We start from the raw sequence: 15,943 nt of genomic DNA, 5'->3' as shown, positions 1-15,943 counted from the left end.
TCTGAAATTAAAGTATTTTAAAAACACTTAACATGTTAATTTAAAGAATTTAAACTAAAATTAAAGTCACTTGGATTAACTTTAGACAAGAAACAAAACACTTGATGTTTCTAAAAATAATGAAAAAAGTCACAACTTTTTTTTTTTTTTCCTTCCAAATATTAAAAAAGCATACAGTTAGGCATAAATTATTTAATATATTTAAAAAAAAAAATAGACAAATTTAATATTAATTGTCACACTCACCACCTTCACTATGAAAAGAAAAAATTTGATAAAATTTAATATTAATTGCCACACTCACCACTTTCACCATAAAAAAAATATATTTACATAATGTTAAAAAATTAATAGTTACACTTAAATCTAATTTAATTCAATATGATGATGTTATATTCTTTTATATATATATATATATATATATATATATTACCTAAGTGTTGATGCTCCTTTTTATAAATGATGATTTTACTTTGTAGTGTAATTGCTAAAGGCAGACTTAATATCTGTTTTATGAAAAAATATGTGGGCAAACCAAAGCCACTAGAAAGTGGACAGCACTGCAGGAATAATTACATCGATTGGAGTCCGGAGCTTTTGTCCCAAGCTAACAACGATAGAACATAGCAAAGGATAAAAATGCCACACTAACACGGCACTTGTCATGTGTCTCTCGCACTCTCACATCCAGTGCGGCATTTTCTTCAATTTCCCTATTTATAAATCCAACTCAATCCTACAACCCCCATGAATGTACGCACCACAGAAACCATACTTTCCGATCTCCCAAACACCATTTTTCTCTCAATTCCTTTCTCTCCCTCGAAACCCATGGCAGAATTCAGTGACCCAAACAGAGTGGTCCCATTTTCGTTCTCCGATTTACCGGAGGACGTTCAGCTCTGTATTCTCTCATTCCTCTCCCCTTCCGACATCTCCACCTTCGCTTGCACGTCGAAACGTTTCGTCCATCTTTGTGGAAACGACAACGACAAGCTCTGGTTCTCCATTTGCGACCGCAAGTGGGGCTCCAAGACCCAAATCAACAAATGGGTTAATACGTCCAAAATCACCTACAAACACGTCCACAAAATTCTGATCCACTACGAGAGCCTCATCGGGTTCTGGCGCCGTACCGGCCAGCCCAACAGCACCGGCAGCAATTCGGCGCCGCTCGTGTTCTTCGAATGGGGACCTTCTTTTGTCTCTGGCTCGACCGTTTCACCGTCGAAGACCGGCACTTATAGAGTAACAAAAGCTCCGTTTTTGTGGTTGAGTATTGGTCCTGAAGGTGAGCCACTGAATTTTCTCTACCCGGAGTGTAAGCTGGAATCATCCCACGATTTGATTCCGGTGAACGTTAGTTTTGTGGGGAATAATCACGTGGTTGTGGAGGACAGTCTGAGGCAGAGGAAGAGTGAGAAGGAGAGGCCGCCGGAGCATTTTGTGAAGGTGGTTGATTGTTCTCCGACGCTGTCTCGGCCATTGCAGGGCTTATGGAAGGTGGTGATGCTTTTGTTCTCTACTTATTCGTTTAATTCTTCTACATATGTTTCTTGGAAGTTTACATGTTAGTATTACTCTTTGTGATGCACTTGTATTTTTGAACATTTTTACCTGCTCCATACATTGCTCTACCAAGGGCATTTTCCCGTGGTCAAATTAGTACGGTGCTAACATTTTTAATTGGGTGTGCCCGTGTTTGAATCTCTTACTCCTAATTTGCTAGAAAAGAAAATACATTGTTTTTTAATATACAAACGGCGTCAACGTACCAGTCACAATTTCTTTTCTTGAGGTTTAAATGATATCTGTGTAGTAGTTGCAAGTATTCAAAGTTTATAGCCACTTATATCAAAAGCCACCAGACTAAAGGGGTTTCGATACATATAACCGAGTCCATATAATACCGAGAAAAATACATACCTTTACTTTTTAATTAGTTGCTAATGTTTTCAATGATTGTCCTTGTCTTTTCTTTTTTCATATGTAATCTAGTAATTGTATTGGTAAAAAAAAAAGTGCTTGGATTGGAAGATGTAGAAGTAAACGAGTCGTCATTTGACGCTCTCTGATCTGCAGGGTATTGGCAATGACATGAACTTGAATTTTTATGTTGTGGAATATGATGATATTGGGGGCATTTCATGCCGAAGGATTTGGGACGCCTCTAAACCTTTCTCAGATTCTTTTCCAGTGTTCTGGACACCAGAAACAGAATTCATGGAATTTCCAAATTCCCCCGAAGAAGAGTACTCATACTATAAACGCGTACATCTTCATCCTCTTGCTTCAGCAGATGGAGTTCGAAGCCAATCTTGGACCGGAAATGAAACAGTCTCTCGCATTCTTTACATCAATTCAAGTTTTGATATGATGATTCGAGACTTGGTGGGAATTTCCGGTAACACGCAGCATGTACAAGGAATGATATGGCTGTATGAGGATGGAACATTCGGGTATGGATTTCTCAGAGATAATTACATCATACACTTGAATCATGTTGCTCGAAATGGTTGTCTTCTTGATACAGTAGAGCTTAATGGTTGTCTTCTTGATACAGTAGAGCTTAATAGTGATTGAAACCCTTGCATAGCTAACATCATTTGCGTATGTTTTGGGAGTATCGAGGATGTAGTACTCGGGTCAATAATTAGTTATTATTTCTAATATCAAGAGAAATCGTGAATATTCATTGAACCACGAGAGTCGGTACTCCGAGTATTCAATGTTTTTCCAGTGTTTGTTGTTGATGACAGTAATGCCACCATGTACATATTTGTAATGGATGTAATAATAATGTAAAAATTTAAAATACAATCAGTTCATGTTGTTTCTACTTAAGAAAGTGCTGATCATGTTTGTTATACTGTCTTTAAGAACGTTATATTGACCCGCTATAAAGGGTATATTTGAAATTTCATTACCTACCATTATTATAAAAAAATATATTAAAAATTAAAATTCTCAAAAAGGGACATTTTTATTTTTTGGAAAAGAGGGAGTAAATAAAAATATTGGTCCATGATTCAATTTTTACATTAAGGCTCTGCTTTTTTTTATGTAAAATATTTTTTAAAATTTTTTATTTTTTGGTGCGTGGTTGTTATAAAATATTCACAAAAACAAATTATTAAAATTTAACAAAAATAACTTACTTATCAATTTTCGACAAGTTATTTTACATCTCCGGCCAAATGAACTCAATCTCAACCTCTACCTGCACCTTTACCAAATACAGAAAAATAAAAAAATATTTTATGTGAAAAAGAAAATCTTTCTTTAATAAAATATTTTACGTCGAAATAAACGGAACTTATCATTTGTTTGGACGTAAAATATTTTTCAGAAAATATATATATTTTTTTCTGGTGTTTGGTTATGTAAAATATTTACGAATAAAAAAATATTAAAATTTAACAAAAATAACTTATCTATCAATTTTCGGTAATTTATTTTACATGCCCCGCCCGATTGACTCGACCTCAATCTCAACGTAGACTTTTGTTAAATACCGACAAAGTAAAAATGAAAATATATATATTTTACCTGAAAAAAATATTTTATGTCAAAACTAATAGAGTAAAAAGTTTCTAGCTAGAAAATTGAGTTGAGAGATTAGCTAGATTAAGTGGAAAATAAGAACTTGGCATGGTATACTCAATGGTAAGATTTAAATTTATTGAAGCAGTAGTACAAAAATGTAAGTCTTTTTTATAAATATATATTATATAAAGCGAGAAACAACAAGCAAGGGCATTTGGTCTAGTGGTATGATTCTCGCTTTGGGTGCGAGAGGTCCCGAGTTCGATTCTCGGAATGCCCCTTTTTAAATTTAAAAAAACCATAACACGTTTTGCCTTCAACTACCCCACCGGTACACCATCTAGAAGTTGGAATAATTAATTATTTACCATTTTAATGAGTCTCCAAGTACCTTACAATAATTCATTTTCTTTTTGTCTTTATCCGGAATAAAACACCCTCATGATATGTATTATATATATGTTATATAATTCCCTTCCCAGGAAGTCAAGCAACCATTAATTTCCATACAGAAGCTTCCATTACCATATTTACTCAACTTTTTATTTTATTTTATTTTTATTTTGCTTAGATGTGGACTTCAACAGAGACCCTGCTTATAAGGGCTTTGTGGTTCACCAATCTTTCAACGAAGACTGAAAATCAATCCAAAAACATTAACATCCCAAACCAAACACCATTTCTGTATCACTCCATTTTCCGATGTTCAATCCCTTCATTTGTGGCACATTTCATCATCTAGAAGCAGAACACGATGATGACGACGAACCTCGGAGCTCAACTCCACCACCAAGAAAGTGCAGGAAAACCATGATCATGATGAGCATATGCAAAAGCAGAGCTAGCGAGAACCCGTACGCCAATCACGGGCTCGACAAGTTCTCTGCACTTCTAGCTGATCTCGACAATAAGAGGCGAGAGATATACGCGCAGGTGGGCTCACAACACATCTCTCTTGTTCGCTTCGCGTATTCGAGCTCAAATGACTGCAAGCCGATTGTTGTGAAGGTGAGAGACAAAAAACAAGACATAACAACCCATGTCAAAGATGAGCCTATAACACATGATGTGAATGAAGTGCAACAACCAGGAAGCATGTTGAGAGATCTGAAGGGTAAGGAGAGATTCTCATGGAGTTCAAAGTTCACAGTGATTGTAGTCTTGATCTTGTTGTTCTTGGCTGTGTTTGGGCGATCGTTTGTGATTTTGTGTATATCTATTGGGTGGTACTTGGTCCCTACCATAGAAGGAGTGAGCTACAGTTCAAAATGGCCATGGAAGAAGGAGGGGTATTTTGGTAAATTGAGAGGAAATAAGCTTAATTAGTGGGTAAACTCCTAGATATGTTGTTACTTAGACCTTATGCTTTGTTTTGAATTTCTTCTCTTACTAATTGTGTTTTTCTTGGCTGTATTGGGTTGGATTGAAAATTCAATCTCTCTTTTACATGTTCATCATCAGTGTAAATTACACAAGTAATGGAAAATGAATCATGATTTTGTAGCATTATAGTAAATCTTGCTATTTCTTGAGAGTTGAAGAGAATATGAGTGGTTAGTGACCCCTGCGTGGCATTAAACAAATGGTAGTTGACTTACATTGAAAATTTCTTAATTATTATTATTATTATTTTTATTCTGGCAAGAGAACCGCCATGCCATACGGCATCTACATGGCAAGAACATCAAACATAAAACAAAGAAACACATACACAGATAACAATCTAAAGCAAAACTAACACCCACTAATTTCAAGATCACAGCCTTGATAATAACCTAAAACTATAAGGTGTCAGCATAGCCAAGGACCGAGCCCACCAACAGACAGTAGTTACCGTAGCACCAAACAATGCAAACTGTCTGTGGCTGCCAAATTAAGAATATCCCCGGGAATATGAACAAGAGCAAGATCCCCAGGAATATGACGTCGGGAAAGCTTTGCAATAGCGTGAGCAACTTCATTGCAAGTTCTATAGACATAGCTAATGCGAGAAAAGTTAAATCGCCGAAGCGCCACTTGAACATCAAATACAATTGGATGAATTTCAATCGGCCCAGGAGCAACACCCGATACAGCCTGAATCACATTTAAACCAAACCTGTGAAAGTGAAGAAGAAATAACACAAAGAACTGCTTTTCAAAGGCAAATGGCCTCAACGAAGGTTGCACTAGCAGCGGGAAAGAGAGAAAACACCACTTTCTACATTTTAGTTCCCCTAGAGTCGCGAAAGACAGCAACACTGATGAGCGGTGAAAAGTGCGCATTTAAACCCCTTAAGCTTAAGTATTCTAGAACCTTTATCTATCTTACTTTCCCGTTTTAGACTAATTTCGTGTTATTGCCCTTTTTAGGTGCTTATCCCCAAAATAAGCTAATTCAGCCAAATAAGAGCTTAAAGAAAGCTAACTCAAGCTGGATGGAAGAAAGGAGCAAAGTGGAAGCAGATTGAAGCAAAGTATGGAATTCAGCAGGTTCGATCGATCACAAGTATATTTCGATCGATTGAAAGTTCTTCAATCTAGACATTTCAAGATGGATCCAAGCTCTTTTGTCGTTATCCAAAGATCCCATAAAGTTCGATCGATCCAACAATTCTCAGATCGATCGAAAAGATTTCATCTTATCCTGTTGTACCACCTCACCTACCACTTTTGTCTCATTCCCCAAAATATCTCAGATTTGTCCTTATCCAAAAAGGTGCTGCCATGGGAGGATCGATCCAGCCAAAGTTTGATAGATCTCAGCCATGTTCGATCGATCTTACCACAAGTTCAATCGATCGAACCCTCTCAAATCCAAAAAAAGACAAAATCCAGCTCATTAAAGGTTGGCTTATAGTGCAATCATTGGAGGAATATTGATGTGCGAGCCCAGACTATTGGGTGTGACATTTTAACCTACCTATATAAGGAATAGGAGCCACTTTTACACATATGCTCACATATGCTTAGAGACAATTCTTAGAGAGGAAGAAAAGAGAAAAGGAGGATAGAGACATTCTTGAGAAGTTTTCCATCTACTTCAAGAAGAGGAGCATTTCTACCATGGAGATAGCCCTTGAGGGTTAGAGGACACCATCCATGAGTGGCTAGACATTCTCTTGGGGCTAGAGTTAGCCCTAAGCATACTTTCTTTATCTTGATTCATGTATTTTTGAGGGGATTTGTGTTGTGATACATGTTTTGACATCTTTATATACATAGATCTTGTTTATTTAATGATTTGTGTGGTTTAATTCTTCCAAATGACCATTTCATTCTATCTATATGTCTATGTATGCTAGAATAGATGTTCATGTGTTTATCTCTATTTCTTGTGTTGTTGATGCATGTCTATGTGTATTAATGCTATAGATCTAGAGATTGTCAAGACATGGTGCCTAATATAATGCTCTTGTGGTTTATTTGATGGTTCATACTCATTTCATGATGGATTATGCCTCTCCCTTAGTCTAATTAGTTTAATTTTTATGTCATTAGCTTAGATGTAGTGTAGTTACTTTAGTTGTTAAATGGAAGGACAATCCATGTTTGTTGTTTGATGTTCCATACTTATGAATGCAAGTAGTATATTTATTTAATTTTGTGATGTGTTTGGATTGTGAGCTTAAAGAAGGATTAATGGTTTACTTTGATATATTGCGCTATTCATTGTGTTGCCTAGACAATAAACACTTAATTGGTCATCCATGTTTGTTGAAACAACCACACACACTCACTCTTGTTGCAACATATGCCTTCCCTCATTAATTGTGAATTGAGTATAGAGAAAAGTGATGCTTAGTGGTGATCTCTAAGTTCCAAGACCTCTCTCTCTTGTTTTCTCTATCAACCAAACAACCTACCTTTGATCACTCGACCTATTAACCCTAAGCCTTGTTTCCACTACTAGTGCACCCTAAATCCCTTGGGACGATCCCTACTCACCCTTGCTATATTTTTAGTTAGTGGTAGTAGTGGCATTTATAAATGTAGAACTTGGCCACACTATTTTGCACAAATTTGGTTGCACACGCGACGGTCACACCAAGTTTTTGACGTCGTTGCCGGGGATTTAATTGGCAACGCCGTGTTTTGGAAACATTCAGGGATTAGTACTCTTTTGATCGTGTCTTTACTTTAATTTTATTTTTGGTTACTTATTGTGTTTGTTCTTATTTGACTAGGTGAAATTGAGTAAGGAGGTTAAGCAAAGGAGACTTCAAAGTAAGGAGCTAAGCTAAGCACAAAAAGGACTAAAAATCTGAAAAATGCAAAGCATTGCAAAGTTTGGAAGTTAAAAATTAATTGAAGTTACTTAAGGAGCCTTTGTGAGATCTTTCTAACTCAAGCTCTAATTAGGTGAAAAATATTGTGCAAGGGTAGTTTGGTTTATTCCAAACAATGTATAAGCCATATCTAGAAGAACATGCAACCAATGACTTGTTGAGATTTTCATCATCTGGTGGTCACCAAGTAAATATATCTCAGGACCATTCAAATCCTTGAGTTCTCAATTCCTAGAGTAGATTTAATCTTGTATCTTTTCTTTTTCTATTGTTATGAAAGGGTCCAATATTTCCTTATCAATTATTCAAACATTCACTTTTATTTAGGGACTCCAGTGAGGCCACGGATATATTTGTAATTTCAGTGTTGAAACATGATACTCTACCTACTTTTATCTAGTAGAATCATATAAAAGCAGTGTAGCTGGCATGAAAAGTTCATTATTGCACTCTTGTCTTGATATGTTCCTATTGGTCAACACCAAGATTCTAGTTTATTTGCAGTTTCCTCCCTTGTTTCTATTCTTCTGGCGACGGTCAGAAGCCGAATGAGGATGAGAGTAGGAGAAGAGAAAAAAGTTGGTAAATCTGGTATGAACAACAACTCTGATGGTGTAGATTGATAGGAAAATGAAACCCAAATATTCCCCGATTTAAGAGTTCTAGCCTCCCATATGCTTCAAATTATCTTTGTGGGGAAAAAAAAAAAAAAAAAAAATTTCTTAAATTCATATGCAGATTTCCAAATGGGTATCTGATGCAACAATTTTGTTTGGATTGCATTAACATCACATTGTCTTTGTAGGTCAAGTTATACGCGAAGTTATGATTAATTCAAGGGAAGAGGTTGCTGATTGCATGCAAAAAGTTGTGAGGCGTAGGGTTATGATTTCAAGTGCAAGGCAGGCTGTTTCTAGAATACTGACTGTTGGTGCTGTTCATGGAGTTAGATATCTTGCAAATAAGATGCACAAGGCTTGGAATTCATGGACACGAACTTGAAATACTGACTGTTGGTGCTGTTCAAGTGCAAGGCATGCTGTCTCTCTTATTTTGGATTTTTTCCTCCTTCCAAGTGGGTTAATTTCTTGTGGACGAAAACCTTGACAAGAGAAGTACAACATCAGCTTGATCTAAAACTAAGGCTAAATGGGCTTTGTCTAGAAGTGCACTGTATTTTTGTCAAACTTTTGAGAGGAAATGAATGATTCCTGTAGGAGTTTTGTATCTTTAATATAAGGATCATTTTCTCTATTTGTATCTTTAATATATGAATCGTTTTTTTCTTTTGGGGGTAAGAAGAATCAAAATTTTTTTTTCTTTAATTTTGTAAATTATATAAGCTTTTTTTTATTTTTTATTTTTATTTTTTTATTTTTAACCTGGCAATTTATTGAGAAAATATTAGCATATTCGGGTTATAATGATTTTTTTAATACCGAGAGTGCTTATCATCTTAGTATCTTAGTCTGAATATTTATTTGGCAAAAAAACATAAAATCCCCCTCAACTATCAAAAATCAGTATTTTACCCCTAGACTACAAAATCGAGCAAGTCAGGGCTACAACGGTCATATTGCAGGGTAATTATGGAATTATTAACTAACACGCTCCATCTGTTAGCCAGAAATGACTGCCAGGGGCAAATTGCACATTTTTTATAGTTGTGGTACTGACTTGTTCGATTTTATAGTGCAAGGTAGTATAAAATATCGTATAAGCAAGGACTATCATTTCAAAAATTAGAATCACCTCTTGACACATTATTTGTACAAATATTCTTCAAACTCAAACTTGTTTTTGAACTCAAATTTTAGCAATGCTTCAAAGTTGGGTAATTTTTTTTTTTTTGGTCGTCTAAAAGCCCGACACGTATTAATAAATACTTAGATATGCTTCTATACTCTTATCCATTGCCCAATCAGTTTATCATTTTGTCCGAAGACATTGTATATTATTATATTTCTAAGAAAAGTTTCAATTGCAACCAACTGTAATAACTACCAATGTCCTAGGGTCGGCCCTGGCCCAAGGCGGTCGCCTTGGGCCTCAAATTTTAGAGGGCCTCAAATTTTGAGTTTGAGGATGGGGGATGGAAAATATAAAAAAATAAAAATAAGTTAGGGCAAGTTTCAGACGACACAATCGGCTTCGAAGTAGAAAGAAGCATATGACGATTCTATGTGATGTTAGTGGAACCATCAAGCCTTGCAGGTGAGTCTGTGCTATGGCCGGCCCTGGCCCAAGGCGACCAAGGCCGTCGCCTTGGGCCTCAGATTTTAGACGGCCTCAAATTTTATGGCCCATAGGGGATGGAAAAAATAAAAAATAAAAATAAGTTAGGGCAAGTTTCAGACGATACAATCTGCTTCGACTCTCCGCAGCCTCCGCTATCGCCTCAGGTGACAAGGTATGTTCATCCTCTCTCTCTCTCTCTTCTCTCTCCTTTTGCGTGAATCGATCTTTTATATATGTTTCTTTCTTTCGTTCATCTCATCATTTGATTTGTTCTAACGGTTTGTTTGATTCGGGCCTTTACCTTTGTTCCAATAGTGAAAAGTAGCTAGGGTTTTGTGTGTCACTGTGTGTGATGGCTATCAAAGGCTGAATGAATGTATTATGGTTCTCTTAGTATTTTAATAAATTTGAGCCTTTCTACATGTGTCTTTCATGGCGATCGAGTCCATAATCTATGGCAGGTACTTTTTTTTTTCCTCTCCCCAAGTCCACTCCAATCTCACAACAGCAGCAACCATACCCCTTTTCCTCATAATTTTTTGTTTTTTCACATTCAATCCCACGAAAATTAAGGATCCCTTCTAGTGGGTTGAGGTAATAATTAACTTTTTCGATCTCTAAATTATGCTCATACTTAAAAGTGCAAAATTTAGGTTTTTATTTTTTATTTTTTATTTTTATATGAAGATACATACCACCATTATTGATGTTATTTGAAGTTGGCTCAGCTAGAATTTCAGTTAATAATACTGTCAAAGCACTTGCCATCAGAATGTACAAACACATGGAAATCAAGAGCAGGCTTTAACAAAACAAAAGTTAATGGTTTTTTCTATTAATTTGCACAGGTCTTCTGTAGCAATGATCAATCAATCACTGCGGGTAATTGGCTCCCAAAAAAAACACACACAAAGTGTAGTGCAGTTAATATAAAGAGTGAAAGGCAAAACTATATATGATAGTGGATGCCACATATAACCTAAAAGTTCCACTACTTCTTCAGTACTACAAGTTCAGCCTCCTATATATATATATTTAGTCACCTCATCTCCACATATTTTTGTCATCTGTTATCATCAAATTTTAGTAGCTATATAAACAATGAATGTAAAAGAAGCTGCAATTTTCTGTTCTCTTCATTTTTTATTTTGTGCCTGTGAAAATTTTGCACTCTTTAATTGATAAATTTATTGTTATTAGTTAGTTGTCTTATGCATACTGCACATGCGCACAATTATTTATTGGTGGTGATAAAAATTTATAGTTATTAGTTAGTTGTCTTGAACACACTGCACAGACGCATAATTATTTATTGGTGGTGATAAATTTATACTTATTAGTTAGTTGTCTTAGGCACACTGTACAAGTGCACAATTATTTGTTGGTGGTGATAAATTTATAGTTATTGGTTAGTTGTCTTATGCACAATACACAGGGGCACAATTATATTAGCTATAGAATTTGAAAACATCGTGTTTTCGCACTCTTATAATTCTTTTTTGCGCTTGTGAAACCCAGGGGCCTCACATTTGGAAGTTCGCCTAGGGCCTCTCAAAATATTTGGAATCTCAGGGCCGGCCCTGCAATGTCCTCCTTGACACAGCCTCTCTCCCCTCTCTCTTTATCCCTGCAACCTTCACATTCCCTCTCTTCCCTCCAAACCCAGCAACCGACTTCTCGAAAACACACTCCTCAACCCACCACCACCAGTTCCATCTCCGCCAAAACCTCTCCAAAACCCAGATCGGAATGGATCGAAGCCCTTCGTTCCCACACCCGATTGAATCAATTCCGAGAAGCTGTTTCCACGTATAACGAAATGACCATGGCCGGTGTCCAACCCGACAATTTTGCTTTTCCGGCAGTATTAAAGGCTGTCACTGGCCTTCAGGACTTGAATTACGGCAAGCAGATCCACGCCGCCATTGCCAAACTTGATTACTGTTCGTCTTCGGTGACTGTGGGCAATACTCTTCTCCATATGTATGCAAAATGTGGAGATATTGGTGATGTGCTCAAAGTGTTTGATAGAATTCCTCAGAAAGACCAAGTGTCTTGGAATTCGATGATTTCTGCTTTGTGTCGGTTTGAGGAGTGGGAGCTTGCATTGGATGCATTTCAGTTAATGCAATTGGAGGGAATGGAGCCCAGTTCGTTTACTTTGGTGAGTATGGCACTTGCGTGTTCTAATTTGAGTAAGAATGATGGGTTGCGGCTCGGGAAGCAAGTGCATGGGTATAGTTTGAGAGTAGGTGATTGGAAAACATTTACGAACAATGCATTAATGGCTATGTATGCCAAACAAGGGAAATTTGATTACTCGAAAGCTATTTTTGAGTTGTTTGAGCATCGGGATATGGTTTCCTGGAACACAATGATAAGCTCATTCTCTCAAAACAACTGCTTTTATGAGGCATTGAATTTGTTGCAGCTTATGGTTCTTGAAGGAATTAGGCCTGATGGGGTCACAATGGCGAGTGTTCTCCCTGCATGCTCCAATTTGGAGTTGTTAGATGTTGGGAAGGAAATTCATGCTTATGCCTTGAGAAATGATGATTTGATAGGGAATTCGTTTGTCGGTAGTGCTTTAGTCGACATGTACTGCAATTGCCGACAGATTGAAAGTGGTCGTAAAGTTTTTGATGGTATCTTAGATAGAAAACTTGGGCTTTGGAATGCTATGATTGCTGGTTACACAAAAAATGGCTTTTATGAGAAGGCCTTAATGTTGTTCTTGCAAATGGTGGAGGTCTCAGGACTTTTTCCTAACCCCACAACAATGGCAAGTGTCTTACCAGCTTGTGTGCACTGTGAAGCATTCTCTGACAAAGAAGTTATGCATGGGTATGTAATGAAGTTGGGTTTCGGAAGGAACCCGTATGTACAAAATGCACTTATAGACGTGTATTCTAGGATGGGAAAGATACTAACTTCAGAAAATATATTTAATAGCATGAAGATTAGAGATATAGTTTCTTGGAATTCAATGATAACAGGTTATGTTATTTGTGGACGCCATGAAGATGCACTTATTCTGTTGCATGCGATGCAAAGAGTTGAAGAAGCAAAGAATGAGGAGAAGGATGAGTATGAGGATGAAAAAGGAGTTCCTTGTAAACCAAATTCAATAACACTCATGTCAATCCTTCCTGGCTGTGCCACCCTTGCAGCATTAGCTAAGGGGAAAGAAATTCATGCTTACGCCATTAGAAATGCTTTGGCATCAGATGTTGCTGTGGGCAGTGCACTGGTTGACATGTATGCAAAATGTGGTTGCTTGAACTTATCTATGAGAATTTTTGATGGAATGCCCAACAGAAATGTGATCACATGGAACGTGATCATCATGGCTTACGGGATGCATGGGAAAGGAGAAGAAGCCTTAGAACTTTTTAGGAGTATGGTGGCAGACGGAGCTAGGGGTGGGGAAGTCAGGCCTAATGAGGTTACATTTATTGCAATTTTCGCTGGATGTAGTCACTCTGGGATGGTAAAAGAAGGCCGTAACTTGTTTCATAAAATGAAAGATGACTATGGAGTTGAGCCTACAGCAGATCACTATGCTTGCGTTGTTGACTTGCTTGGTCGAGCAGGTCAGCTGGACGAAGCTTATCAACTCATTAAGTCGATGCCTCCTGAAGTTGACAAAATAAGCACTTGGAGTAGCATGCTTGGTGCTTGTCGAATCCATCAAAATGTAGAACTTGGGGAAATTGCAGCGAAGAATCTCCTTGAATTGGAGCCAAATGTGGCTAGCCATTATGTTCTACTCTCTAATATCTACTCATCTGCCGGACTCTGGGAGAAAGCAACAGAGATTCGAAAGAACATGAAGGAAATGGGAGTACGAAAAGAACCCGGGTGCAGTTGGATTGAGTTTGGCGATGAGGTTCATAAGTTCATGGCTGGGGATGCATCACATCCACAAACCGAGCAGCTTTATAGCTTCGTCGAAACGTTGTCAGAGCGAATGAGAAAAGAGGGTTATGTTCCTGACACTTCTTGTGTTCTACACAATGTTGGTGAGGTGGAAAAGGAGAATCTACTATGTGGGCATAGTGAGAAACTAGCAATAGCATTTGGTATCCTCAACACGCCTCCCGGCACCACCATTAGAGTTGCCAAGAACCTTAGAGTCTGCAATGATTGCCATGCTGCTACCAAGTTTATTTCAAAGATTGTAGAGAGGGAGATTATTGTGAGGGATGTGAGGAGGTTCCATCATTTCAAGGATGGAACCTGCTCCTGTGGGGATTATTGGTGAGGACGCGTCCAAACCAATGTTTTCCAACATTAAGGGAAAAGTTTTCAGGAGATTCAAATACCAACAAGCTGTAACATAACACTGATCACTTCATTTGTATTATCAAGATTAGTATGTGCAAATTTATTTATTGGCAAGCAGTTTTTGTAGCTTTAAGTTGTGAAATATAAGGAATATCACATATTGGGAGGGCTATTGGAGTAAATGCTTTGCTGTAGCTCTTTGTTTCCTGCAATCTGTGAAATGTGGATGATCAATAATGCTTTTCTCAAAATTTGGATGTCTCAGGCTCAGTTCTTTTTTATTTTTGAATAAATTGAAAGGTAGCAATGGTCAACTGTTCAATAAGTTACTATACAGTAAGTAATAGTCCTTCGAATATTTTGTTTGGACAAATTGAAACCCTTGTTGTTGCACGACCACAATACCTACAAAAAATTAAAATTTAGAGTAAAAATATAACTAGTTTTTGTTAGATTATTCCTATAAAATCCTTTGATAACATTTTAAATAATATTCGATGGTCGAAATCATGATTCGCAGTATCGGTCATGGTTGCGATATAACGGACGCGGACAAAGGCAGTGTAAACTGGCCGATACAAATCACGTATCAGACTTGAAAAAGAGTCGCGGCGAACCATGGTCCAAATAATTGGTTAATTCAGTTATTACATTTTATAGTTCATTGATACATTCTTTTTATGAAGCACATTCTCTCAAATTCTTAAATAATGAGCATCAGATGTGTGTCGAGATGACGAGTGCCACATTGTCAGGAATCTCGGATACCCAATAATTTCTCTTATATCAATTAGTGAATAGTGACTAAAAGTGAAGCACATAATATGCGCGCGCGCGCGCACACACACACACACATATATATATATATTAAAAAAAAGAACCCCTTTGATTAAATTTTCAAATAACTATCACTTCCAGCTTCTCCTTTTTCAAGTTGTTCCCTAATGTGGCATTGAAATACGAACTCTTTTTTTTTTTTTTTTTTTTTTTTTCTAGTTAAGGAATTTCTGAGAATATATTATGAAAAAATAATAAAATTATTACTCCGTCTTTCTTTCGTCTTTCTTTCTACAAGCTTCAAAAACAAAAATAAATAAATTAAAATAAAATAAAAAACAAGCAGAGGCACTTGTTTTCATCAATCTTATAATTTTTACTTGCGCGAGATGCGAAAAAAATCTCCACGACTATCAATCCCTCTTGTGATATCAATTTTGGCTTTTGACAACTTTTCCATATAAAAATAAAAAAATTGGCTTTTGGCCCCCTCAACTTACATAAATACGCGGAGTGGGCTATAAAAATATAATTCCCTTGGAACATAAGTGAGTATGAGTGGGAAAATAAAAGAGCCGAATGTTTGTCTAACAGTTCAAACTTAGTTCGATAAAAGTTCGGGTAGTGTTAGTTTGATTAGTAAACGAACTAATCTCAAACAAAATTTTCAAACTCGTTTCGTAAACGAATTAATCTCAAACAACCATCAGATCGGCTCAAATACGTTCACAAACAAACTCGTTTAAAAACTCGTTGGACAGGGGCGGAGGGAGGGGTGGGCCAGCAGGGACCTGGCCCCCCCAAAAATATATATATATATATATATA

General features: G+C 36.9%; 3 protein-coding genes and 1 non-coding gene across 9 annotated transcripts in view; all 4 read left to right on the top strand.

The window, feature by feature from the left end:
• Window positions 1-624: 624 nt before the first annotated feature.
• Window positions 625-2,848, top strand: LOC132278603 (F-box protein At3g12350-like). The gene is made up of 2 exons (XM_059780431.1): window positions 625-1,503; window positions 2,083-2,848. The coding sequence occupies exons 1-2, from the start codon at window positions 748-750 to the stop codon at window positions 2,581-2,583; spliced, it is 1,257 nt and encodes a 418-aa protein (XP_059636414.1). The 5' UTR covers window positions 625-747; the 3' UTR covers window positions 2,584-2,848.
• A 906-nt stretch (window positions 2,849-3,754) lies between these two features.
• On the top strand, window positions 3,755-3,826 carry TRNAP-UGG (transfer RNA proline (anticodon UGG)). The gene has a single exon. It is a non-coding gene; the product is annotated as a tRNA-Pro (tRNA).
• Window positions 3,827-4,187: 361 nt separating this feature from the next.
• On the top strand, window positions 4,188-5,000 carry LOC132279013 (uncharacterized). The gene has a single exon (XM_059780930.1). The coding sequence runs from the start codon at window positions 4,249-4,251 to the stop codon at window positions 4,870-4,872; it is 624 nt and encodes a 207-aa protein (XP_059636913.1). The 5' UTR covers window positions 4,188-4,248; the 3' UTR covers window positions 4,873-5,000.
• A 4,964-nt stretch (window positions 5,001-9,964) lies between these two features.
• Window positions 9,965-15,943, top strand: part of LOC132276287 (pentatricopeptide repeat-containing protein At3g57430, chloroplastic-like) — a 29,265-nt gene continuing 23,286 nt past the window's right edge. The window contains exons 1-2 of one of the 6 annotated variants that reach the window (XM_059777642.1): window positions 9,965-10,224; window positions 11,571-15,911. In XM_059777642.1, coding sequence (XP_059633625.1) covers window positions 10,127-10,224; window positions 11,571-14,316 — 2,844 coding nt within the window. In that variant the 5' untranslated portion in view covers window positions 9,965-10,126 and the 3' untranslated portion in view covers window positions 14,317-15,911. Of the gene's footprint in view, window positions 10,225-11,570; window positions 15,912-15,943 lie in introns of those variants that run through there. The other 5 variants (XM_059777651.1, XM_059777644.1, XM_059777643.1 and 2 more) reach the window with 5 other exon arrangements.

The sequence above is a fragment of the Cornus florida genome, unplaced genomic scaffold, assembly GCF_030987335.1.
Source record: "Cornus florida cultivar Cherokee Brave unplaced genomic scaffold, ASM3098733v1 CherokeeBrave_3.0.0_Hap2_Chr10, whole genome shotgun sequence".
NCBI lineage: Eukaryota > Viridiplantae > Streptophyta > Magnoliopsida > Cornales > Cornaceae > Cornus > Cornus florida.
Note: the sequence above shows the minus strand (reverse complement) of the source record. Positions and strands in the feature narration are given on the sequence as shown.